This window comes from Rattus rattus, chromosome 7 (genome assembly GCF_011064425.1).
Source record: "Rattus rattus isolate New Zealand chromosome 7, Rrattus_CSIRO_v1, whole genome shotgun sequence".
In the NCBI taxonomy this organism is placed as follows: domain Eukaryota; kingdom Metazoa; phylum Chordata; class Mammalia; order Rodentia; family Muridae; genus Rattus; species Rattus rattus.
In genome coordinates, this window is record NC_046160.1 from 98,519,886 (window position 1) to 98,545,874 (window position 25,989).

The following is a 25,989-nucleotide window of genomic DNA, read 5'->3' on the forward strand; positions in this document are numbered from 1 at the left end:
GTGCACACTCACCGCGCGCGCCGCCCTGGCGCGGACGCCCGCCGCCTCCCAGCGATCTCCGCCCCGCCCCTCGCCGCGGTCACGTCACGCGCGTGCGCTCTCCGCGTGCCCTCAACGGCGCGGAGGACGTTAGCCCTTCGGCGTGGTGGTTTCCTTAGAGACGGAGTCGGCCCAGGTGGCGGCCACCAGGAGACCGGCACCGTGAGACTCCTGGAGAAGTCAAAATGCCGGCAAAGGACAAGAGGAAAGGCAAAAACAAAGAGCAAGATCAAAAGTAAGAGCAGCGGCGACGCCGAGGTCCCCATTCCCCCTGCCTACCCTTGGCTTTTTGAAGCGCTAACTGGCTGCCTCTGTCAGGCTTTTGTGGACAGCTCCTGTTGTTCATTCTTTACTGGCCCTAGGATCTGAGAGATCTCCACTGTGAGACTGATAAGAACTGGTGTAGTTGTATTCGAGCTCTTGTCTGAGTGGTTAAAGTTGTTTCTTGGGTCTCTCAGGAATCCTTTTTGGATCAAAGGAAGCACGCGAAATGATTTGACCAGACCGATCAGAACACACATTCGCTCACTCATTGACTCACTGTACGGCTCTAGAGCTAACTCCATGGCGCTTTGGAGTTGCTGCTAGAACGTCAGCAGAATTACTGGGCTACCGGATCATTCCTCAAGACTTTGGAGTCCCACAAAGAGTTCAACCCCATAGATTAGAACAGCAAAGGAATCCCTTAAACTTGTGATTGTAAAGTGAATTCTCTGGAGAAAAGTTTAGGAACACACACCTATGGTCGGTCCCACTGCTGTGGAGGCTGACAGATCACAGCCAGCACGACATAGGGATACCTTGTCTTTAAAAACAAGTGATAGGGTGCTTGTGTGCAGGGTCCTAGGTACCATCTTCCGCAAAGTAACTTAAAAGAGTAACTTTATATTCAGTACAGAAATCTTCTGAGATATGGAAAGCACTAGAGAAGAAAGAAAACCACCTGTCATCTACCATCCATAGTTAACCACTACTATCATTTTTCTATATACTTTTTCCTGTGTAAGTTGATACATTTGTAGACCCCTCCCCCACCCCGAAAATTAAATTTAGGGCGTCCTGATACCCAAGTGTTCTACCACTGGCTTCTATTAACATATATTCTGCAAGATGACTAAGAAAACAAAATATGGACTGAAGAGATGTCTCAGTGATTGATAGCACTGACTACTCTTCCGGAGGTCCTGAGTTCAATTCCCAGCAACCACATGGTGGCTCACAACCATCTGTAATGAGATCTGATGCCCTCTTCTGGTGTGTCTGAAGATAGCTACAGTGTACTCATATTTGTAAAATAATAAATAAATCTTAGGAAAATAAAATAAAATATAACTTCTCTAACATATTCTACAAATTGCCAAGGGCTTAACACATTCTTGCAACTCACAGCCATGTTTTGATTTTTGGTTCTCCATCTCCAGTGGGAATCAATAATACACTTTGTATTCCTTGAATGTTCCAGGGGTCATTGTTTGAGAAACTACTTTGTTTCGCCAGTAACTTAGTGGTCTTTTTCTTAGAGACATCTGATTGCATAAGTCTTTTTGATACTTTCGGGTAACAATGGGAGACTGTAGGAAGGCATCCATTACTAGTGTCTAATTCCTACTGGAAAGGGACAGCAGCTGCTAGGTCAGGCTGGAAAATTGCAAATGGAGCTGGCCTGAATGTGAAGAGAATAAAAGGTAGGTGTGCAAAGGGACTAAAACTCAGGAGTTGAGAGGTTAGGAAAGGTACAGTATAAGGAAAGATCTGCTTATGCACTTGCAGGAGACTGTATAGAATCCAAATAGAGGTGAAATGCCTAATGCATTTACACAGCTGGTGTCTGTTGTACCACAGTGTTTTCTTAATGCTGGTGCAATCTTAATTTCCAAGGACCTCACCTTTTGAATCCATCCTTTTAGTGTTATATTCTGGGGATCAAACCTAGGGTCTGATGTATGCTTACCATGCACTCTGCGTCTACGTGATGTATGAATGAGTACCATACACTTTACTTCTACCTGACGCATGAGTACCATGCAGTGTACTTCGACCTGATGCACGTGTACTGTACACTCTGCTTCTACCTGTCTACATCCCCAAGGTCTTACTTCTTTTTTCCTCACAAAGGTTTTTTTTTTTTTCCCATCTCTGCATCAATGACTATGGTATGTGCTTTTCAGGCATCCTTAAAGCCTGGTATACTGTGGTACCAACAAGTGACGTACTTAACATCCTTGCCCAAGGAACTTGATCCTTTGTCTAAGAACTAAATAAAACAACAACAAAAGCTGTGGAGGGGACAGATACACAACAAATGTGTCTTCATGTAGAAGTAGATGGAACCCAGGCTCACAACTCGGTGAAATGGGAGAAAGGATTAGATCTAGGCCTGTAGCTCTTCTGCATAGCCCTTGCCTAGCAGGCTTGAGACTAAGTCTGATAGCACAGCAAAAAGAAGTAAACAAAAGAATGGAAGAATGGGGTAAATGAGCAGGTATAGAGCTTTATGAAATACATTTGGCCTCTTATTTCCTCTTTGTCTTTCTCATCATTTAAGGTCATACTTCAAAAATAATAAATAAGGGCTGGAGAGATGGCTCGGCGGTTAAGAGCACCGACTGCTCTTCCAGAGGTCCTGAGTTCAGTTCCCCAGCAACCACATGGTGGCTCACAACCATCTGTAATGGGATCCGATGCCCTCTTCTGGGGGTATGTCTGAAGACTGTGACAGTGCGCTCATATACAAAAATAATAAATAAATAAAGTCATACTCCACAGTTCTCCTCTTGGGGAAGAAGTACCAATTTAAGTCTCTTATATGAGTATATTGAATTTCTTATTAATGCATTAGTCTAACAATATATGCTTTTATGTGCCAGGCAGAGACAAGCAGAGCAAACTAGAGATGATACTAACGAATTACAGGTTGTCACTATCTTCTTCTGCAGGAAAGAAGTAAAAGTAGACGACAATGCAATCGAACGAGCCAAAGCCAATGCCTCTCTCTGGGAGGCCAGACTGGAAGTCACAGAACTCTCTAGGATTGAGTATCGTGATACTTCCCGAAGACTGGCAAAAAATAATGAAGACTTAAAGAAACAGCAGTATAAACTGGAAAAAGACACCATGTCTGTATTAAGCTACTTGAAGAAGCAGGATCTGGAGAAAGATAATATGGTAGGTAGGTAGAAAGCTGAGCTCACAACTTCCCTCTGTGTTTATGTGACATGGTTATATTTTGTAAGGTTTTTTTGTTTTGTTTGTTCCAGGCAGAGTTGACACTTAGCCCGATTTGAAACACTGTTATTTCAGAATGGCTTTGCTGCCGTCGCCCTTTCTTTCTCTCTTGTAGTGTTATTCACATTAACCAACACGAAAGCAACTCAAAAAACACTGAGTGATGGCTTAGCAGTTAAGAGTGTGCACTGCCCTCCAGAGGATCTGAGTCTGGTTCTCAGCACCCACACAGGGCAACCTTTAATTCCAGCTCCAGGGAGATCTGATGCTTCTTGGCCACCAAAGGCACCCACATACATATGGCCATACTCAGACACAACACATAACTTAAAAAAAAAGTTGAAAAAATAGCAGGCAACTTAAAAACCTATTAAATAAGGCTTAGAGAATCAAGTGAGGGGTTGGGGATTTAGCTCAGTGGTGAGCGCTTGCCTAGCAAGCACAAGGCCCTGGGTTGATCCCCAGCTCGAAAAAAAAAAAAAAAAAAAAAGAAAAAAAGAAAAGAGAATCAAGTGAGGCTGGGTGTGACTGCACACACTTTAAGCCCAGCACTCCCAGGACACATGTGGATCTCTGAGTTTGAGGCTAGCCTGGTCTATATATCCAGTTCCAGGACAGCCAGGGATAAATAGAGAAACCATGTCTTTACCCTTCACCCCAAAACTTCTCCCCCAAAGAGAAAAATATAATTGGGTACAGGTACACACATTTCTGGACAATTGTACAGCCTTAAGAAAACACGTAACATGCTCCGGTATAGGAAACTGCAATATAAACCTATATTATGTTAAATGATATAAGCCAGTCACAGGCGGTAAATGCTACAGGATTCAAGTAGAACCCATAGAAACAAAGTAGAAAGTGATTGCCAGAGGCAGAGAGGAGGGGAAAAGAGAATTGGAAAATACCATGTTGTAGAGTTTGCCTATGTAACAGCTCGAATGTACTCAGCACCACTAACCTGTACACTTAAAAATGGTTGACAGTAAATGTAACACTGTGGGTTTTGTGTGTGCATGTGTGTGTGAGAGCACCACATGCATGCAGGAGACTGCAGCGGTCAGAAGATGTCAGATCCCTCGGAACTGGAGTTATAAGTAGCTGTGAGGTAGGTGTTAGGGATTGTACCTGGGTTCTTTGCAAGTGCAGTAAAACAGTAAAACACTCTGAACCACTGAGCCATCTCCTCAGCCTCACATTGTGCTTTTCACAACAGCAGCAGCAGCAGCAGCAGCAGCAGCAACAACAACAGTGTTATCCACATAATTCTGATGACAGCTAGATCTTGGAAACGGTCACTAGCAGATTAAGTATATGAAGGAATCCCTGTCCGCTCCTAATTCACTCTTTCCTGGCTCACTGGTTTAATGTTATATAAAATAATGAAGCATATGAATAGAACGTCTGCATCGTCCTTACCCTCACATTTTACCTTCTACAGATAGAAAAACTGAAGCAGCAGTTGGCTGAGACAAAGGAAAAAGCCAAGGAAGAGAAGGAAAAATTGGTGAGTCTCTACATCTACGGATTATTTACTTATTAGGGAATTGGGTTTCTAATGTGTTTGGTTATTTTAGGAACAAGTGAAAGAAGGTCTAGAATATGACTCAGTGGTACCCACAAGGCCCTGGGATCGATCCCCGGATCCTTAACAAAAACAAAACATAAATTAAAAACCCATGCACTTATTTGACATCAGTGTAATCGATTACCTCACTACAAGGCTTACTACAATAACAACCTCAGAATACTAAGACAACCACCAGTGAATTGCTAGAAAGAGTTCAAAATTGTTTGAAATTTTTTGAAAAGGGTGTTTTTCCTTCTAAACACATATCAGTAAAATCTTTGATCCAAACTGCAAAAGTCTTTCCTCCCTGTGGTGTTGAAGACCAAACCCAAGGCTTCAAGCATACTACTTCCCTAACTGAAGTCTACAACTTAAAACTAAGTTGAAAACCAAGGACAGTGGCTCATTCCCACAATTCTAGCATTCAGGAGGTTCAGGCAGTAGGACTGCTGAGAGTTCAAGGCCAGCCTAAGCTACAAAGTGACTTCAAGGGCAGGGTAGTGGGGAGCTAAGGAAGTTCAAGGGAAGCTATGTGAGAAGACCCTGTCTTAAAAATATGAAACTCCTTTCTGTAAGATTGTGCTATCAAACACAAGCTGTGAGAGTGAGAGGGGTCTTGATTTGGAGCTAAATCCCCAACCCCTTGATTTGGTTTAGGTTTTATTTGTTTGTTGCTAGGGACTGAACCCAGGGTTTACCTGCTATCCGCACACTCAAGTCCCTGAGCCGCATAAACAAAAAAGTTCCAGAATTTGTTTCTTATTTAAGGCTGTTGGCGTCATTTTACGGAAATTAAAATTTCATGGAAAAATTATAGCTTTATACAAAGTAAAGCTGGGCAGCTCTTTTAAGAAGTCGTACAAGTGGCTCGGGCCTTAAATGAAGCACGGTTTGTTTTTTCCTAACTCATCAACTTCTGTTTTTGAACACAGGAACAAAAGTATTCTATGCAAGTCAATGAATTGGAAGGACAGTTTCATCAAAAAGCCAAGGAAATTGGCATGATTCAGACAGAGCTAAAGACAATAAAACAATTCCAGAAGAGGAAAATACAAGTGGAAAAAGAATTAGAAGATGTGAGTTTCTGTCTCTTCATGTCTTCTCCTTTAAAAAAAGGTTTATTTTTATTTTGTGTGTGTGCATGCTTTGCTTGTATGTATATAAGTTCACTTCATGCAATTCTGGTGCTGGAGGAGGCCAGAAAAAGGATGCTGGGTCCCCTGGAACTAGATTTACTGAGGGTTTAAGCTACCATGTGCATGCTGGGAACTAAGCCTGGGATCTCTGTAAAAGCAGTAAAGCAGTAAGTGGTCTTAACCACTGAACTGTCCCTCTAGTCTCTCTTTAAAGGAGATTGGGTTAACAATTTAACCCTTGCAAAAGAGTTTTTCACATTTATTCCTGTAAGATATCGGCACATTTTAGAGAAGAGAAAGTGAAAAGTCTTAACTATTGTTATATGTTCTTTTTTGGTTTGGTTTGTTGTTGTTTTGTTTTGAGACAGGGTTTCTCTGTGTAAGAACCCTAGCTGTCCTGGAACTAGCTCTGTAGAGGAGGCTGGCCTCAAACTCTCAGAGATCCAACAGCCTCTGCTAGGATTAAAGGCCCGGCCCTCTTTTTCTTTTTAATGTTTATCTAAATATCTATTTTCTAAATGTGTTTGTGGAGTGCATCCATGTGTAGGTCAGAGAAGGACATCTTGTAGAGTCAGTTCTTTCCTTCTGCTGTGTACCAGGGATCAAATGTAGGTGGTCAGGTTTGGTGGCAAACACCTTTATCTGTTGATTCAGTTCACCTGCCTGACGATGATCTTCTTCTAGGCATCGATTTCTTTGTGAGTTTGTCAAATTTTAGCCAACACACCTTTCCATGTTAGTCAGAAAATAAACCTTTTATTTGAATTGAAGTAAACCACCAGTTGTTAGGAATTATCAGTGGGTAGGTAGAAGAGTTCCACAGGACAATGTGTTTAGGATGAAGAGAGACAAGTTTAGGAAGAAAAAAAAAAAAAACTAGAAGGCTCTATGGGTAGGGATAAATGGGTTAAGGAACACTGAAGTTTCCTGAAAGGCCCGTTTCCATGGTATAGCTCCAGATAGAGTAATCGGAACCCCAGTTAAAGCTTAAGCATTTGTCATATGGCTGACAAATTGGTGGTAGGCCTCAACACTGTTCTCCTGGGCCCCTCAGGAAGCCACTCAAATGTCCTTATTATATGTAGAAGCATGGTGCTAAGAGTGAATAATTCAAGAGCTGTGCAGAAGTTATCTTGTGTGAGTGTGTGCGAGTGAGTGTGTGAGTGTGTGTGTGTGTGCGTGCGTGTGTGTGTGTTCGTTCCCAGGGCCTCTTGTGTGCTATGAAAGCATTCTACTACTGGCCTGTATAACTATCCTTACAAGTGGCATAGCCTCATTTCTCCCATAGTCAATTATTTGGAACCAAGTCTCTAAATCTGGTCCACACTCTAAGGGTGAAAATTAGGTTCCATCATTTGAAGATAGAGCCAAAGAATTGTAAGCAACCTTTAAAACCACACCCCCTTATAGTCCTAAGTACATGCAGCTGCAGTAGGAGTATTTATGTACTTTGGTTGTGTAACGGCCGGCTGGGTTCTTTGTGTATGCCTAGCCTGGTGTCATTATCAACACCTCTTCAGTCTCAGCCTCTTAGTGCTGGGATTACAGGCACAAGCCTCCCCACCTTTACTTGGTTTTTATTCTTCTTGTCTCAAAGACTTTATTTTTAATTCTGTGTATGGGTGTTGGGGTAGGGGGTATACATGTGTGTACATGCACTGGCAGGGGCCAAAATAGATGCTGGATCCTCTGGAGCCAGAGCTCTAAGCATTTGTTAGCTGAGTGATGTGAGTACTGGAAACTGAACTCTGGTCTTCTGCAAGACCTATACATGCTCTTAACTGCTGAGTCATCTCTCCAAGCCCCATCTTAATTTTATTTTGAGGGTCTCATGTAGCCCAGGCTAGCCCTGAGCTCCTGATTCTCTTGCCTCTGCCTCCCAAGTGCTGGAATTAAAATGTTCTGATCACTTCCCCCAAGAATCTTCTCTATTTCTCATCTGTAAACAGCATATTTAGACAGTTTAGTGTGTAAGTTAAGCCTACATATATCAAGTTTTAATCTTTTATAACACTACACTTACACCAATACAGTCTTTTAACACTTTAATTTACCAAAATTGGATATTTATGTAATTTTGAAGTCTTTATTTTCTGTTTTGGTGCTTGAACCCGAGCCTTAGGTGTGCTTGACAAGCAATCTACCACTGAGCTACACTCCCGGCCTTTGTCTTTTTTGTTTTGTTCAAAATATCTGTTTTATTATCAATAAAGATCTAGTAGATCTTTCTCTATTAAATTTTCTCCTAGCCTTTAAAGGATTCCCTTAAATGTACTTTCTCCTTGAGATCTTTCCCCAAAGTTCTGTTAAACTCTGTACCTTGTACCTTTCCATGGGATTTGGTACGGAACACATCCTGATTTACCTTTTCCCTAAAAGATTGTAAATCCTTTCTGGCGGGAGTTTTGTACTCGTTGCAGTTCAAGAATCACAGCAATACTTTACTAAAGACCTAGGTTCATCTTTTTTAAAAACCCTTCCGGGCTGGCTGGCGCATGCGCCGTGACGTTCTCGGCCTCAGCGGCAGACACCCCGCAGCTCAGCAGTGACGTAGCCGCGCTGCTTAGCAGTGACGCAGAAGCCCGCGCCACCCTCACGCCGCAGCTACTGCCAGCCGTTTCGGCGCTTCGCAGTCGAAGATGGCAGAACAAGTTTCTCAGGGAAAGTCGGCGGACCAGGTGTGCACCTTCCTCTTCAAAAAACCCGGGCGGAAAGGGGGTGCTGGCCGCCGGAAGCGGCCGGCGTGCGACCCGGACTCTGGGGAGAGCGGAAGCAGTAGCGACGAAGGCTGCACGGTTGTACGACCGGAGAAGAAGCGGGCGGCCCACAATCCAATGATCCAGAAGACGAGTGGCAGCGGTAAACAGAAGGGGGCTTACTGTGATCTGAGCAGCGAAGAGGAGGAAAAGGCGGGGAATGAGTGTCTGGGCGTCGTCTACAAGTCCACGCGCTCGGCGAAACCGGTGGGACCCGAGGATATGGGGGCCACAGCAGTCTACGAGCTGGACACAGAGAAGGAGCGAGACGCACAGGCCATTTTCGAGCGCAGTCAGAAAATCCAGGAGGAGCTGAGAGGCAAGGAGGATGACAAGATCTATCGTGGAATTAATAATTACCAGAAATTCATGAAGCCCAAGGATACGTCCATGGGCAATGCCTCCTCTGGCATGGTGAGAAAGGGCCCCATCCGAGCCCCTGAACATCTACGTGCCACCGTGCGCTGGGATTACCAGCCAGACATCTGTAAGGACTACAAGGAAACTGGCTTCTGTGGTTTTGGAGACAGCTGCAAATTCCTCCATGACCGTTCAGATTACAAGCACGGATGGCAGATAGAACGGGAGCTCGATGAGGGCCGTTATGGTGTGTATGAAGATGAAAACTATGAAGTAGAAAGCGATGATGAGGAAATACCATTCAAATGTTTCATCTGTCGCCAAACCTTCCAGAATCCGGTTGTTACTAAGTGTAAACATTATTTCTGTGAGACCTGTGCATTGCAGCATTTCCGAACCACTCCACGATGCTATGTTTGTGAGCAACAGACCCATGGGGTTTTCAATCCTGCCAAAGAACTGATTGCTAAACTGGAGAAATACCGAAAAGCGGAGGGTGGTACTTCTAACACCTCAGAAGACCCCGATGGAATCTAATTTCCTTTACTTAGATTTTCCGCAATTGTCAAATCTCAAAGTACTTTTTGTTTTGGTCACTTCAAACCAAAGCAACCGTAATTGAAGAAATATTAAGTTTTCTAAGAAGAATATCCAAGTTTTGTATTATATGACAGTGCTACAGATGGGATCAATACAGTTAACTTCTAGAACTCTTAGGCTGCCTGCCCATCTTGTATATAGCTATACATTCTGAATCAAAATAAAGAACTAGTTCATACTCTAGTACCCTGATGTGATTTTTCTTTTTTAAAGAGCAAGGTTGCCACCTATTGGAGAAGGCTGTTGAGGAATACTTAAAATTCAAGGACAAAGTGCCTTACTGGAAAAAAAAATAGGGCAGGTCTGTGGAATCTGAAATGTAGAAGAAATGAGGCAGCTATGAGGGCCCCATATACTTAAAATTGTGATGTATACATTAGGTAAGAGATTATTTGTATAGAATTCACTGCCTGATGAGTCTAATACATTTACCTTATGAAAAAGGATTCAAGTTATCTATTTCAAAGGAAAACATTGAGAGCCAGGTTAGTGTGTTTGGTGTATGTGTATGTGTGAGTACCTTTGTGCAATTAGGTTAGTCAGACGACAACTTTGTAGAGTCATCTCCATCCACTTTTACTATTTATTTATTTTATTTTATTTTTTACCTCCTGAGCCATCTTATTTGCCCCTTGTTTGAGTTTTTGAGACAATCTTTCTGTGTCTCAAATTGACCTTCAGGTCATTATATATTTCAGGCAAGTCTTAAATTTGGGATTATTTTGCCTCAGGCTTCTAATTTCTGGGATTACAATTGTGAGTCACCATGCTCAGACACTAATTATTTTCACCTTAACTTTTATTTGTGTGTGTGTGTGTGTGTGTGTGTGTGTGTGTGTGTGTGTGTGTGTGTGTGTATGTAAAAGTCAAAATATATCTTGGAGTCAGGTTTTCCTATTATGTGGGTCCTGGGTACCTTTACCCATTGAACCATTTTGTTGGCCCCACTAATTATCTTTTGATGATTTATTGATACACTGATTTTGAGAGTAATAATGCATCAAAGATTCATCTCCAGGTACTAGAATGGGGGCTATTCAACCATAAATGAACTGGTACATTGAAATTAATTTTGAAAGTATGGCAAAATAAACCATTTGAAAAATTAAATGCGAACAGTAAAAAGAACATCTGAAAGAAAAATAAAACATTTAGTATATTAGAACAAAGTAAAATACAGAAGTTTGTTAAGTGATAGTGAGGTTATGTTATCCCATTAAATGGTTACTATGCTAAACATTGTACCTGTATTGTTTAAATCTTACCTGTATTTTCTGAGTGCTATGACAAAATGCCTGAGACAAAAGCAACTTAAGGGAAATTCACAGTTTCAGTTCAGGCCATCATGGTGGGGAATGTCATGGCCTGAAGAGTATGAAGTTGCTGGTCACACAGTTCGGAGCAAAGAATGATAAATGCTGTCATTCTGTTTGTTTCTCCTCATATTCAGTCCTGGACCCCAAACTACTGAATGGCACTGTCCACATTCAAGGTTGCTCTTCCCTCTTCAGATGAACCTCTCCATTTTTGAATATATAAAGTATATCTATGTTTATATGCCCTTAGAGGCCAGAAGAGGATGTGAGATCGCTTGGAGCTAGAATTACAGGCAGTTGTAAGCTACCAAACATGGGTGCTAGAAACCAAATTTCTGGAAGAACATTAAAAGCTCTTAACCACTTAGCCGTCTCGTCAGTCCCTAAGCCTTTCTAAAAACACCTCATAGACACATCCAGAAGAATGTTTCCATGTTGATTTCTAGTCAAGTTGACAGTGAAGATTAACTGACATATTATCACACCCTCTGAGATAATTGCATGTAGAGGCCTAAGGTTGGTGATGGGAATCTTCCATAATTACTCTTTCACATTACTCTTTGAGGCAGAGTCTCTCCGTCAAACACCTAATTCCCTGATAGGGCTAGTCTCCCTAACTAGCTTACTCTGAGTGTTCCTTGTCTTCTACCTTCCAAAGCTGGAATTATAGGTGGGCGCCACATCTACCTGTCATTTACATGAATTCTAGGTATCTGAGCTATTTTTTGTCAATCTACTATTCTCTTTTTTTGGCAGATTGTGTAGTCTAGTCCCTAAAGTTTCTTCCAATTTAAGAACTTTATTGTTTTGTGAATCCATATTTTGTAGATATTAAGAGAGTATATCTGAATGCCCTAGGAACTGTTATTCATGAAAGTCTTTAAGAAATTCAGTATCGGGGGCTGGAGAGATGGCTCAGTGGTTAAGAGCACTGACTGCACTTCCAGAGGTCCTGAGTTCAATTCCCAGCAACCACATGGTAGCTCACAATCATCCGTAACGAGATCTGGTGCCCTCTTCTGGTGTATAGGTGTACTTGCAGGCAGAATGCTCTATACATAATAAATCTTAACAAAAAAAAAAAATTCAGTATCAGTCTAGTAAACGTGGAGACAGTTAATGAAGATGTACTAAGAGGTGATGACACTGATTCTGTGTTCAAGATAGATACTGTATCTTCAGAATTCTCTATGAATATGTTCCACTCAATCTCTAAATTTTTTTTTAGCTGAAAGAAAATCTAAGGAACTCAGAGAAGAACTATCAGGAGACTCTTAGAAGACTAGAAAGCAGATTTTTTGAAGAAAAGGTATTAGTATTAAACGCTTGTGGGCTGGACCTACGCTCCCCTGCTTGGTCTTCATGTGGATCCCAAACAACTGGAGCAGGGAGTATCTCAAAAACTGTTGCCTGTCTGTGGCATTTGTTCTCTAGCTGGGCTACCTTGTCTGGCCTCAGCGGGAGAGCATGAACATAGCCCCACAGATACTTCGTTTGCCACGATGGGGGGATACCCAGAGGGAGCCTATTCAGAGGGGAAAGGGAGGGGAAAGTGGGGTGAAGGATTGTGGGAGGGGGAAACTGGAAGGGTGGGCAGTGAGTGGGATGTAAAATGAATAAATAAAAATAAAATGAAAAGGAAAAATGTCCTGTATGAACAACAAAGAAGAAAAATGCTTTGTTTACTAGAACAAAGGTATGTTTATATGCACTCTGAGCATTTCAGCATTCTGTTTGGTATCTTGCTAGAAAATGTTATCAAGTAGCATAAAATAAGTGTAGGGGTATGCACTGATGTGCATCTATGATTGTAGGACTTAAGAGGGTGAGGAAGAAAGATCTTGAGTTCAAAACCACCTCTGAGCCTCATGGCAAGTTTTATGCTAGCCTGGGCAATGCTAAGACTTGTCTCAAAAAAAAAAAAAAAAAAAAAAAAAAGGAAAACAGAATACAAATGAGGGGAAACAAGCCTTTATATTCCATGAATCTCAGTATCTAATCCTTTTTTCTTCCCCACTTAGAGATTTCTTAATTTTTAACTGATAAAAATAAAATGTGTTCATTCTAATAGTGTACCATCCAGTTTCTCAATATCTTTATACAATGCTTCAGATAAACCTATCTTTTCAGTTTGTTTCTTTTATGTAGCCCAGCTGGCCTTGAGCTTATTATCTAGTGGGACTCTATCTTAAACTCTTGATTCTACTACAGAGGTGTATGTCATGATCCATTATAATTGATATCTATCTGCTCATAGAAGTTCCATTTGTGATGGACCTTTCAAAAATATTTTCTTCTCTATCTTTTAAAAACATATTGTACATTGTTATCAATAGTCAAGCTGTTTGTGCACATCAGAAACTGGTTCTTGTGTGTAACTATAACTTAGCACATAAGTCCACGTTTATCCATCCTATGACTCTGTACTGGGTAGTTTTATGACAACTGGATACGTGCTAGACTCATCTGAGAGGATGGAGCTTCAATTGAGAAGATGCATCCAGAGAACTGGGCTGTAGTGAAGTCTGAGTGGCATTACTTCAATAGTAGTGGATGTGGGAAGGCACAGCCCATTTTGAATGGTGCCATGCCTGGGCTGGTGCTCCTGAGTGCTATAAGGAAGGCAGATTGAGCCAATACCCAGCATTCCTCAGTGACCTCTGCACTAGCTCTTGCCTTCAGGTTCCTGCTCTGACTTTCCTCAGACTGTGATGTGGAAGCGTAAGCAAAATAAACTCTTCCCAATTTGTTTTTGGGCATGGTGCTTCATCATCAACAGTAGAAATCCTAAGAGACCCTCATCACTTTCCCTGGCCTCCATAACTGCCATTCCAGTCTCAACTTTCCTGAGATCATCTATCATCCATTTACCCATTTTGTGGTGTTATGGATTGAACACAGGATATTACACATGGTAGGCAAGCACCCCACCACTGAGTCTTACTTCCAACCGCAGGTAAGCCTTTCTATGTTGTATTTCTGAGAGAAATCATATGGTTCTTATCTTTCTGAGCCTTGCTTTTTTTCATTAAGCACAATAATCTCTAGTTCTATTCAACTTGTGACAAATGACAGGATTTGCTCCTTTTTATGGCAATAGCATTTCATTATGTACATCTACCAAATGCATTCATCAGTTAGTGGTAGGCACATAGGTTGTTTCTATTCAAGTGTTGAACTACCCAAGAGAGACTGTCATCTTGTCAAGGCTTAAGGCCTTAGCTTGTTATCTCCCCCTCCCTTTTAAAAAAAAATTCAAGTTTTTTGAACTTGACACCTGGACACAAAATGTAGATCAGACTGCCCTTGAACTCACAGAGGTTCCTTCTGCCTCTGCTTCTTGAGTGCTGGTTATTGTAGGTGCCATCTTGTCCTGTACATTCCCCAATTTTAAAATTAGTGACTTTCATCATGTTTTGTTTAGCAAAAACTATCCTCTAGCTCTGCTTCTAAGATAAATGTCTCTTTTCCTGTTTTATTTTTTTTAAATTCACCTTTTTTTTAAAAAAAAGATTTATCTATTTAATGTATATGAGCACACTGCTGCTATCTTCAGTCACACCAGAAGAGGGCACCAGATCCCATTACAGATGGTTGTGAGCCACCATGTGGTTGCTGGGATTTGAACTCAGGACCTCTGGAAGAGCAGTCAGTGCTCTTAACCACTGAGCCATCTCTCCAGCCCCTCTTTTCCTGTTTTATGCATATGCTATTGTTTAGCATGCTTTTCTGTTTCTGTGGTAATCACCATAACCAAAAGGTCTTGGAGAGGAAAGGGTTTATTTCATTTTACAACTCCGGGTCATACTCCATCACTGAGAGAAGTGAGGGCAGGAACATGGAGGTACAAACGGAATCAGAGACCACGGAAGACTACTGCTTACTGGCTTGTTCCCAGGCTACCTTGTTCCGCTGTATTTCTTATCCAGGCCCACAGGGGGCCTCAGCCCTCCTACAGGAAGTGGCAATTAAGAAAATACCCCACAGACGGTCAGTCTGATGGAGGCAGTTTGTCAGTTGATCCCCTGGAACTGGAGTTTGGGACAGTTGTGACCTGCCATGTTGGGTGCTTGGTCTTCCTCTAGAAGAGCGGCCAGTGCTTTTAACCACCGTGCCTGGTCTCTAGCCCCATACCATCCTTTCTGCTGGCTCTTTCTCTACCAAAGCTTACGAGTCCTTTATATCAGAACAGGAATATTGAAAACTCTGTCTACTTAATGTATGTGTGTGTCTGAGGATATACATATGCACCTTATGCATGCAGGGGCCTGTGGATGTCAGATCCCCTGGAACTGAAGTTATAGGTGGTTGTGAGCCACCATGCGGGTGCTAGAAACCCAATTCAGTCCAAGGAGGCATCTCTCCAGTCCCTAAACCAAGCATGCTGTTTGGTGCTAAAGTAAATACTTTGTTGTTGTTGTAAAATTATAAAAATAAAGAGTAAGGGTTGTCTTTTATCCCGCTAGGTGCCCCAAGATATCTGCTAGATATCTTGGCGGAAACACATCCCAGCCCCACACTTTCCTACACTCAAACCCTCACATAAAAGAACACACAACACAATAATCTTAGAGCCAATTGGTAAGATATAATTGCCCACTTAAACATACAAAGCCCTGTACCATCCATCCCTTAGGAACATTGATAACAACCTGTAAATACACAGAGCAGAATCTTAACATCACCTGCCATGGCTTCTTACCCTCTCTCCATCCCTCCTTTCTCCTCTAGTCTCCTCCCTTCCTTCAAACTTCTCTCCCGCCCATCCTTCCTTCTCCTCCAATGACAGGCCTCCTTCTATCCAGTACCTGCTCCTCACCTGTACTTTACAAATTCAATGGGGAGGTGGTTCTGGTGAAGTCACCTGAGTTCTGAGTACTTGACTAGGCAGCTGTCCTTGGGGCAGTGGAATTAGCATCAAGATACAGATAACTTCAGGGCAAACCACAACACTTTGTGATATGAAATATTTGTTGTTAGAAGTATAGTGTTGTATTTAAACATACGTTCTATTGTTAGCACCGGCTGGAACAAGAGGCTGAGAAGAGGATCATGATACTGGCCGAGAGAGCCCACCATGAAGCTGTGGTGTAAGACACTGTTGCCTTAGTCAGACAGCCTTTCTTCTTTGCTATCTATTTTATTCTTAGCTTCCTCTGTCTCTTGGCAAGCCTTCTTTAATAATTGTCTACTCTTATTCTCTTTGTGTCCCTACTCTTTCCCCTTCCACCCTTTCTGTAACAACATGGTAACAACAACCTTCTCTTTGAAGTTAGACCCTGGGTATATACATGCATGCTGACTTATTTAAAACATTATTTTATTATATTTAGGTAGGTGTGTATATTGAGGGAACACCAGTGTCATAATGTGAGTGTGGGAGTCAGATACCTTGTAGGAAGTCAGTTCCAGGGATATAACTCAAGTCATTAGGCTTGGTGGCAAGTGCCTTTACCCACTGAGCCATCTTGCTGGTCACATTGAAAGAATTCTTAATATTCTTGAAAATAAATTTCATTTAAAAAAATAGGCCATCCAGGCATGGTAGCAGATACTTATGATAATCTCAGTGGTTAGGAGGCTGAGGGAGGCAGTTTACCAGGTCTAGGACGTCCTAGGCTACATAGTGAGACCCTGTTAACAAAGAAATCTACAATAGGGCCATAATAGCAGCTTTGCAAGCCTGTTGAAAGATATTTGTGTAACATTACAGTGATTTTATGTTAGTACATGAGCCCCCAGGTCTCATGGTTTATTTCTTGTTAATTTAACAATGTAATACAAGTTGGAGCTATTTTTAGATGGTGACTCACGAACTTGGGCTGCTGTCATCTTCTACCTCTGTCACCTTAGAGTTCTTTAGGTTTAGTTATATGACAAGGATGGAGAAGACCTGAGAAACTGGTGCCACATTACTGTTTGAGGTGCTAGAGACTGAAAACCCAGACATGCACATCCATTCCACCACAGAGCTGCAACCCCAGCCCTTTTTTTACCTCTTGAAACTGAGTCTAACTTGCCAAGGCCTTTGTACATGCTATGCAGCCCAAGCAGGCCATGAACTTGTGATCCTCCTGCCTCAGTTTCCTGAATAGCTAGGATTAAAGGTGAGCTATTATTCCTAGCCCCCTCTTCCCCCCCCCCCCGAGCTGGGGACCGAACCCAGGGCCTTGCACTTCCTAGGCAAGCACTCTACCACTGAGCTAAATCCCCAACCCTCTTTTTTTTTTTTTTTTTTTTTTTTTTTTAAGAGAAAGGGTCTGCAGCTATATAGCTCAGGTTGATAATCAACTTGCCCATCATGACCAGCTAACACAGTTTTCCCTTTACTGCTGAATTTGCTTACTTCATCACAAGGTTGTCATCCACCTAGTGAGTAGTTAGTTACTCGTAAGTTAGGTGGTGGTAGTGTCATGTGTGTCCCATGTTTGGCCCTCCCCCAGCTCTGTTGCTGGGGATTAAACTCAGAGACTTGCACATGCTAAGCAAGTATCATCCCCCTGAACTACATACCCAGCCTAGTGGTGGGCATTATAATGTTGTGAGGGTAAAACTGTCACTGTTCCTCTTCAGTATTTGAAATCTAAGCATGAGCCAGGCACATTGATGCCTGCTTCTAATTCTAGTGCTTCACACACAGGCAGAGGAGGCAGCAAATGGATCTCTGTGATTTTGAGGCCAGTTAGGTCTAGAGTGACCTGATCAAATCTCCTCGATCCCCTCAAACCCCGACCCCACACTAATGTAGTAAACTTAGACCTATATTTTGGGCTGTTAACTGTGTGTGTGTGTGTGTGTGTGTGTGTGTGTGTGTGTGTGTGTGTGTGTGTGTGTGTGTCTATTTCAGGCAGCTGAACACTGCGGGAAGAAACGTTTTTTAAAGAGAATGTTTATCTTCACAAGGCGCTCGCATTCCACTTGAAGGCAGCTGAGGCTCAACAGAAGAACTCCAAGAAGATGGAAGAAAGTCACTCCTGCCTTATACATCAAAAGGTTCCTACTCTCATTTAAATGTCTTTTCTTTTGTAGGACTGTGTTGGTAAATACCAAACGTTGAGTGTAATAATGATAAGGAGAGGTTTTCCTTCTATCTTGATAATTGTCTGCAAAGATTAATTACTAAATGACTTTAAAGACATTAAGCATGACTTTACAAATATATAAGAAATATAAACATGACTCATACCCTCATTATCATAGAATACTCATTTTTCTCTGTTCATTGTTGAACCCTAAACCGTTTAGAATTGGTTTGACTGTAGCCCTGATGTTAGTGGTGTCATCTCATAATGCTTAGTTTTTTACCTAAAGGTGCTCTAAGGAAAGCAACCCAGGTTGTCTTCATTAATTTTCTATAACGTGTAGTTTATATCCTTAACATTTGAAAAAAGTTTTATTTTGTGTGTGTAGTTGTTCTGCCTGCATGCACATCTGTGCAACATGTGCATGCAGTAACTGTGGAGGCCAAAGAGGATTTCAGATGCTCTGGAACTAGAATTACAGACAGTTGCGAGCCATCGTGGGTGCTGGGATTCAAACCTAGTTCCTCTGCAAGAATAGCAAAGGCTGAGCCATCTCCAGCTTTGACCTTAAACATTATTTTTTTGACTGTAGTGTTTGTGTATGTTGGACACTTTAGGGCCAGGGTGGCTGATAGAGATCTAAGGGTTACTCCAAACAACAGGAAGGAAAGATAAGAAAAAACAAAACAAATCATAGCTCCTTTACCAATCTTCCCAGGAGTCCTATTTCCACTGACATCTCAGTGAGGCGTGGCGGTGGCGGCTTTGATCCTAGCACTCAGGAGGCAGAGCAGGTGGATTTTTGACTTTGAGGTCAGCCTGGTCTGAGAGCTCATTCCAGAACTGCCAGAGCTACACTGTACAGAGAAAGCCTGTCTCTAAAAGCAAGCAAACAAACAAATCCACTTGTACTGCAACCTACCTGACCTTGTTCAACTTCAAGGGACCTTTATAGACTTGTAGTGTTTCTTTGTAAAGGTTTATTCATTTCTATAATATAAAATATGTAATGTAAGAATTATAGAGGAAGTTTAAAAGTTTCCTAATTAATAAAATCAGTGGATCACTTTCACAGACCTAGTCAAGGACCCAAGGGTATTTATTGGTTACTTTTTCTGTCCACAGAGATTTCAAAATAATTGCTTCAGCCTGACGTGAAGCTCAGATCCCTTAGGTAACAGAAATTATTGAGAGACTTTAAATTCTAGGATATTTAAAGAAAAAAAATCTCCCTTTCCTGTTTTTAAGGAAATCAATGATCTGTTGGTTAAGGAAAAGATTATGCAACTCATGCAGCAAAGATCACAGATCCAAGCTCTTCAGAAGAAGGTGGTGAGCTTGGAGAACGCTCTGACCTACATGACCGCAGAGTTTGAGGCTGAAGTTTCGAAGCTGCAGCAAAAGGCACTCATAGAGAACCAAGCAGGTTTGGTAGAGATCGACAAGCTGCAGCAGCTTCTTCAGATGAAGGACAAGGAGATGAACCGCATAAAGAAGCTGGCCAGGAACATACTGGATGAGAGGACAGAAGTGGAACAGTTCTTTCTAGACGCTCTCTACGAAGTGAAGCAACAGATTCTGATCAGCAGGAGGCATTATAAGCAAATAGCACAAGCTGCTTTCAATTTAAAAATGAGAATGGCGTGTGCAGGAAAGACAGAATACCCCCGAATCAGGACCTTTGACGGCAGAGAACAAAGCACCAATAGTGTGAATCAGGACCTCACGGAGGCTGAAAAATGGTATTAATAACGCTGGAATGCATCATCTTTTTGTGCCCTTGGTTTCACTGCCTCCTAAGATGTCATTGTAATATCTCTTTCTTACTTTATTTTAGTTCTTTTAAATTGGAAATTTGTTGAAAAAACTTGACTAAGTCCAGGTTAAACATTTTTAATCATGCCTTTTCAGATATTTTATGGTGCTCCTTTAGTATTCTGAAATAAAATTTATAGGTAACAATAGTTTTTAAAAATCAATATAATAATTCTGAATGACTGTCATGCAGAAATGTTCTGTGGGTTGGAGGCCATTCTCTAGTGACCTGTATATCACTCAGATCAAAATTCTCAAAATTTCCAAAATATCTAGAGATTTACTTGTATTATGGAAAGCGCATGTCTGTGGCAGTTGGGTCTTTATGGGGATGTGTTTGGCTTCTCCATGGCACTTTGTTCTTAGTGCTCTGTCCACTGGAACCTGCCTGTTCAGGGCACCACACTCTGCTGTGTTTCTCATTGCATCTCAGGGCCACAGAACACTTTAGATTGATTAGCACGCTGACAGTCTTTTTAAGACTTTATGGTTTTGTAATGTGCAGTTTGCTTTGAAATCATTACATATCTGGTTATGGTATAGAAAATTTCTATTTACATACTTTATATTTTTAAAAGAGATACATTTACTTTGATCACATTTTTTACCTTTTTTTTCTTTGAAAATTTTCAGGCCAACTACTCAAGAAAATGTGGATATTAGAGATTTGACCTGGGAACAAAAGGAAAAAGTCTTAAGATTGCTCTTTGCAAAAATGAATGGCTTTGCTGCCAGGTAATTTCCCATTTCTGTCATGAAATATCAGGTTGTCAAACCTAGAAGCTACCCAGGACCAATGACCATTGTTTTTGAGAATGAAAGGAAATTCACTAAAGGCCTTAGCTACTGGCTCAGCTATTGCAGCTTTTAGACAGAGACTGGGAGATGAACATGGAAGTGAAGGATCACGGATCAGTCGATCGGCTGATCGTGTGGCGCCTTCAGGGACACTTAACAACTCTTGAGCTTGCACTGGTTTGTACAGATGAGCGAGCTGTTGTCAGCTGATATTGTTTGATATTGTTTGATACTGTTTGATGTGTTTATTCTGCGCGGAGGCTCATGTAGTTCAGGTTGACTTCTAGCTCACTCTGTCATTGAGGCCAGCCTTGAAGTCCTGCTCTCCCTCCACCTTCCAAGTAAGAACAGGGACTTGGTAAAAGTTCACAGTTGACTCTGGACAACTGTAAATTCAGCAGCGGGGTATTTTTTAATTGACCTAAGTCAGAGGAGTGTAATCAGGAAACAGTCCAAATAAATTACTTAAGCCGTCACTTAGGCACTGTTAGTGTTTCATTTGTAACTATTAGAGTATTTAATGCTTCCATCATTTGAGTAGGTTCATGCGGTTTTCATCAGCATTTGCTTTCCGTCAAGTTTAGGACTGGTGTGTGTGACTTCTTGAGAAGTCAACATGATATTACCTCTATAAACTCATTCAGGATAGGGGAATCAGTTATATTCTATTTCCTGTTTATTAACCCTACACTTTATACTGGGCCTGACTCCATCGGTTAACTTTTCTATGTCCTGAGAGTCCTGTGAGTCTATGTGTGCAGGTGTATTGGGTGTGGGTGCAGATGCCAAAGCACCAGGAGTCTTCCTCTATAGCTCACTACCCTTTGTTAACCTTAGAAATGAGCTCAGGCTTTTACCTTGTCAGAAACTTCCTTGACCCTCACAATGAAGACAGAGTCCTCCAATCCAGGCCCTTCATACCTTTTTATAATTCCTCTTATCTAGAGAGGGGCAAGGAGAAGAATAGGGTCATCCTGGGTTACACATTGAACTGGAGGCAATTCTCCCTACCCCAGAACAACCAAAAAGCCATTTTACTTGACATAGATTCTTTTTTCCCTTGTTTTAAGTTTAGTTCCCAGGATCTGCCTGTATCTTCCTTCAAATGATAAGCTGGAACGCATGTCTTCTTGCTTATATAGCAAGCTCTCTTACCCATTGACCCATCCTCCTAGTTCCATGAAGTTCTTTTGTGGGATGGGAACTTCTCTAGGGGGTTTGCTCAGTTCTCTCATTCAGCCTTGCGTTCCACTAGCAATCACTGTGCACAAATACCTCCAGAAATGTTTCTTTCTTGAATTCAACATGTTTGAACTTTAAACAGTTATATTTGATTCCTTATCACATCTGTGTTTATAAAATGCATTCTGAAAATAGAAATCCTATCCAACTGAAATGCAAGTGAGCATTTTAAGGGTAGGAAGGCACAAGGATACATTGCCTCATTTGTTCATTGATGTTTATCTACCACAGGAAATACAGTCAGAGTTCTAAGCCTCTTGTTCCAGACCATATTACTTATGACAGTGGAAAAATGAAAGAAAGTAGGTAAGATTTCTCCTGCCAGAGTTCTGAGTAAGAGCCTGACCACAATGTTCTTTGTGAATATTTTACAGCTTTGTTAAGTGAGAATGCTACAGCAAGTCTGTTGTTCTGAACCAAAGTCCACACATGACTGCTGAAACACTATTTCTTTTCTTTATTATAGGGAGGAACCTGGCCTTCCAGATCAAACCTTCATCACCCAGCAAGTGCCAGTATCAGACTCCAATAAAATGGAGTCACCTGGTGTTATTCCTCAAGAATTACAGGACTCTAACATAGTAAGGAATCTGCTCTCTAATCAAATAATACATCACTGTTAGCTTTCATTATGTGATGTCTTACTAGTTCATAGTTCTCTATTACCCAAACAGCTCTCAGGATGATAATAGAAAATTTTATAGCAATATCTATACTAATAAGGCATATTATATATAACTGGAGAACCTGCAGATTACTTTCAGCTTAGTCAAATGTGCATTGTGTTATTACTGTTTTCAGTGCTGCTGATTGAAACGTTATGCATGCTAGAGCAAAGTGCCCTCCCCTGGAGTCACCTCCATCCTGTCTTTTAAATAGGCACAAACATAAGGTCCTTATAAGTCTTGGTTTCAAGCACAAACACAAATCACTGGAACCTGGAGGACAAAGGAAGGAAAAGACCACGTTTTTCAAAACTGTATTTTTTCCTAAGGCTTTTTTATTTGTATTTTATTATTCATGATCAGTATAGAAGCTCACAAAAACTCGATGAGGCCATATAAAAACAAAAAGGAAAAATGCTGGTTTTCTGTTTTAGTGATATTAACCTTAATATAGCCAAATATAAATTTCATCTAAGAAACAAGAAATTCTTTTGAGCACTAGTAGCTGGTCGTATCTGTTGATTATAATTAGAAGCAATACAATTCTGATTAGTCATAATTTTTTAAAAGAAACTTCCTTCATATCTAAGGAAAATATTAGGAGTCTAGATTAAATTCTATTTTGAATTTAGATAATAACCACTTTTCAACCCAGCCCAAAATTGTTGGATTAAATTAAGTATGAACTGTATTTTATGCAGTCACAAAGTATAAATGTCTACTTTGCTTTAGGATGGAAAACAAAAGAAAATCAGAGTTGTGGTTTGTTAAAGTGACCGAAGCTCTGAATTCTACCGAAGCTGGTTGCTCTAATAATCTATATCCAAAGAGTAGGAAATGTCAAGGGTTTTCACCACCTTTATCTTAACTCACCAAAGCCCACATGGACTGGAGCAGCACTGTCCACACATGGCTGTACAGAACAGAGGGAAATAAATGGCCAGCGCCACACCTCACTAAGCACTAAAGACTAAGCAGAACCCATAGCCTAGTTCAGAAAGCCAAGGCTTCAGGTCAGATGGACAAAAAGGCTCTGTTCAGCACATCAGCCTCTTCTGACTTAAGGTTCAGATTATCAGAGAAGCAAGCTTAAAGGCAGCTGAGTAACTGGCTAAGTTGAATAGGGTGACTGAATATTGTCAAAGCATGAAACTTTGAAGTTTCTAGTAGCCTAATCAATTATTCTATATGAAGAGTTTTGTTCATTAAAAAGTATCAACTAAAGAGAAATGCTGTCAAAAGAAAGAATAACATATTTTGGCAAATAATAGGTTAAGCCTACTTAAGGCAAGAGTCTATTCACTTTCAGGATTGATGATCCTTTGATTTCTGGGTCAAAAACCATTTGTGAAATATCTTGTCTAAGGATTTATTTGTATCTGAATTAATGGCTAGAGTATTGGTTTAATGATTGTTGAGGCAAACCATGAAGAATGGCACATGTAACAAAAAGCTAACTTACCACTTCATCCTGAGGTACCTTGAGAAGTATTTTAAGAAGCAAGAAATGGATAGAATTAAATAGTGGCCATGAAGAAAGTGGTATTGAGCAGAAAAGCAGTCATCACCATGCTGGGATAAGTAAAACTAGGTTACATGTTTGATAGTGTGGGGACTGGTGGAGGGCTATAATTGAGGCTCAGAGGATGAACAGTTTCAGTGATTGCAAGATCTGCCCCTACGTTGTCCCTCCAAGTCATCAGAAAAGAATTGTTAGAAGACAGTTCTAAGCTCTCATTCTAGGCAAACACTTCACACTTAACAACAGTTAACCTCAAAAACCGTAGAGAAGTATGGAGAACAAGTGAAGGCCTAGCGTTGGTGTTATCCTGTACTCCCTATAACTTTGAAGGGATTGCGAGTTCTGAGAAAGAATTTCATTGCAATATACTCTATCCTCATGGATCTGTTTTGAGCAAAGATGGCAGACGAAGATTGCCAAGGACAGTGGGAAGTTACTCAGGCTGGATGGAGTCTTGAACGTTCTAACGCCCCATGGTAGGCATGACCACTGCAGGTGAGGAAAGAGTAGCATCTTCTTCCTTCCACTGAGATGTGATAGTCTTTAACTGAGTGTAAAACTGGATGCCCTTAAAAAAATCAGAGAGAGAAAGAGTCAGCACATCTTCTTTTCAAATTAGTTGTTGAAAGCGGTGTTGTGAGCAGTACTCATGTTCCTATTTGAGTAATTGGTACAACAGAATCCGCTGGTTGTTCATGATAGTATACTCAAACCGTTTATGGGGGCACAGAGAGGTGGTTCAGCTATTAAAAGCTTCTGTTCCTCTTGCAGAGGACCAACATTTTATTCCCAGTAGCCACATGGCAGCTCACAACCATGTGTGACTCCAGTTCCAGGGGATCCAACATATTCTTCTGGCCTCTGAGAGCATCAGTTGCTACATGGTGCACAGACACACATGTAGGCCAAAATGTATAAATATAAATTATATACATCTAGTTAAATATATAATTTACACATTTATATAATATAAATTATATATCTAATTATATGCAATTAAGTATAAGTTATAAATATACATAATTTATATATAATTATTATAAATTTATATATTATATATATAATTCCAACATTCAAGAGGTAGATGTAAGAGGATCAAGAGATAAAGGTCATCCTTGGCTATAGTGAGTCGGGGACCATCTGAGGATATATAGGACCATGTCTCCAAAAAAAAAAAACCCCGAGAAATCTGTGGAGCTGTGTTTGTGGGTAAAGCAGTTACCACATGAACATTAGAACCTGAGGTCAGACTCCCAGAATCCATGTAAAAGGTTTGGGTTGCCTGATGCTTTTTCCTTTAAACCTATTGCCTTGAACTAGTCATGAAGAGGCATCTGGGAAAGTGTTAACTTTTAAACTCTTTTAGGAGCCTAGGAAATAGAGCAGCACAGCAGATGACTCCTCAGCAGACGCAAGCGGACCTTCTTTATGTGATCTTGCTCTGAATATGTTCAAGACAGATTCTCAAAGAAAAAGAGAATTCCAACTCAAAAGTTACCTGTTTGCCATAGAAATTGGTGTCTCCCCTGAAGGAAGATCGAGAGCCGGTGAAGGAAAACATTGGCAAAGGCACTGGAATGGGGACATTCACGCCCACCTAAAAAACAAATCACATCAAAGTTGAAGAGAACTCCCCAAAGGGCTCGAACCACAGTGCCCGTGTAGAAGCTCAAAGGCAACAGAGATTAATTTTATTTTTGCTTTGGTTTTTAGATTTTGTTTGGTTTGAGGTTTTGTTTTTTTTTTTTTTTTTTTGAGATATCAATTTTAAGTAGTCATCTTGCACCCTGGTGCTCCACCCTAAGAACTTTTATTCCTGAGGAAGAGATGGGGAATTGTGGGCAATTAAAGGGACAGTGTTCAAACAAGCTGCAGTTGACTGATGGTTGTTTATCGTCTCCTCTTCAGAAACAGCTGAAGAAT

The 25,989-nt window shown here is 41.1% G+C and overlaps 3 protein-coding genes across 3 annotated transcripts in view; 2 read left to right on the forward strand and 1 right to left on the reverse strand.

Annotated features, from left to right (window-relative positions):
- On the forward strand, window positions 1–25,936 carry Bbof1 (basal body orientation factor 1). Its single transcript, XM_032908124.1, is given in 13 exon segments — window positions 1–274; window positions 2,976–3,204; window positions 4,706–4,771; window positions 5,767–5,910; window positions 12,231–12,311; window positions 16,022–16,092; window positions 17,850–17,877; window positions 17,879–17,995; window positions 19,273–19,766; window positions 20,473–20,574; window positions 22,111–22,185; window positions 22,346–22,460; window positions 25,433–25,936. Coding segments are annotated over 13 exon segments (1,587 nt in total). The 5' UTR covers window positions 1–224; the 3' UTR covers window positions 25,448–25,936.
- Window positions 8,506–9,872, forward strand: LOC116905271 (E3 ubiquitin-protein ligase RNF113A). Its single transcript, XM_032908123.1, has one exon. It carries the CDS (start codon window positions 8,610–8,612, stop codon window positions 9,621–9,623), a length of 1,014 nt encoding a protein of 337 aa, XP_032764014.1. The 5' UTR covers window positions 8,506–8,609; the 3' UTR covers window positions 9,624–9,872.
- Window positions 22,858–25,989, reverse strand: part of Aldh6a1 (aldehyde dehydrogenase 6 family member A1) — a 20,472-nt gene continuing 17,340 nt past the window's right edge. The window contains exons 11-12 of the mRNA XM_032908122.1: window positions 25,565–25,663; window positions 22,858–24,634 (exon numbers count right to left, since the gene is read on the reverse strand). Coding sequence (XP_032764013.1) covers window positions 24,530–24,634; window positions 25,565–25,663 — 204 coding nt within the window. The 3' untranslated portion in view covers window positions 22,858–24,529. The remainder of the gene's footprint in view (window positions 24,635–25,564; window positions 25,664–25,989) is intronic.

Bases quoted from the DNA above. Each gene is read 5' to 3' on its own strand.
- LOC116905271 (XM_032908123.1), top strand. From the start codon at position 8,610: ATGGCAGAACAAGTTTCTCAGGGAAAGTCGGCGGACCAGGTGTGCACC.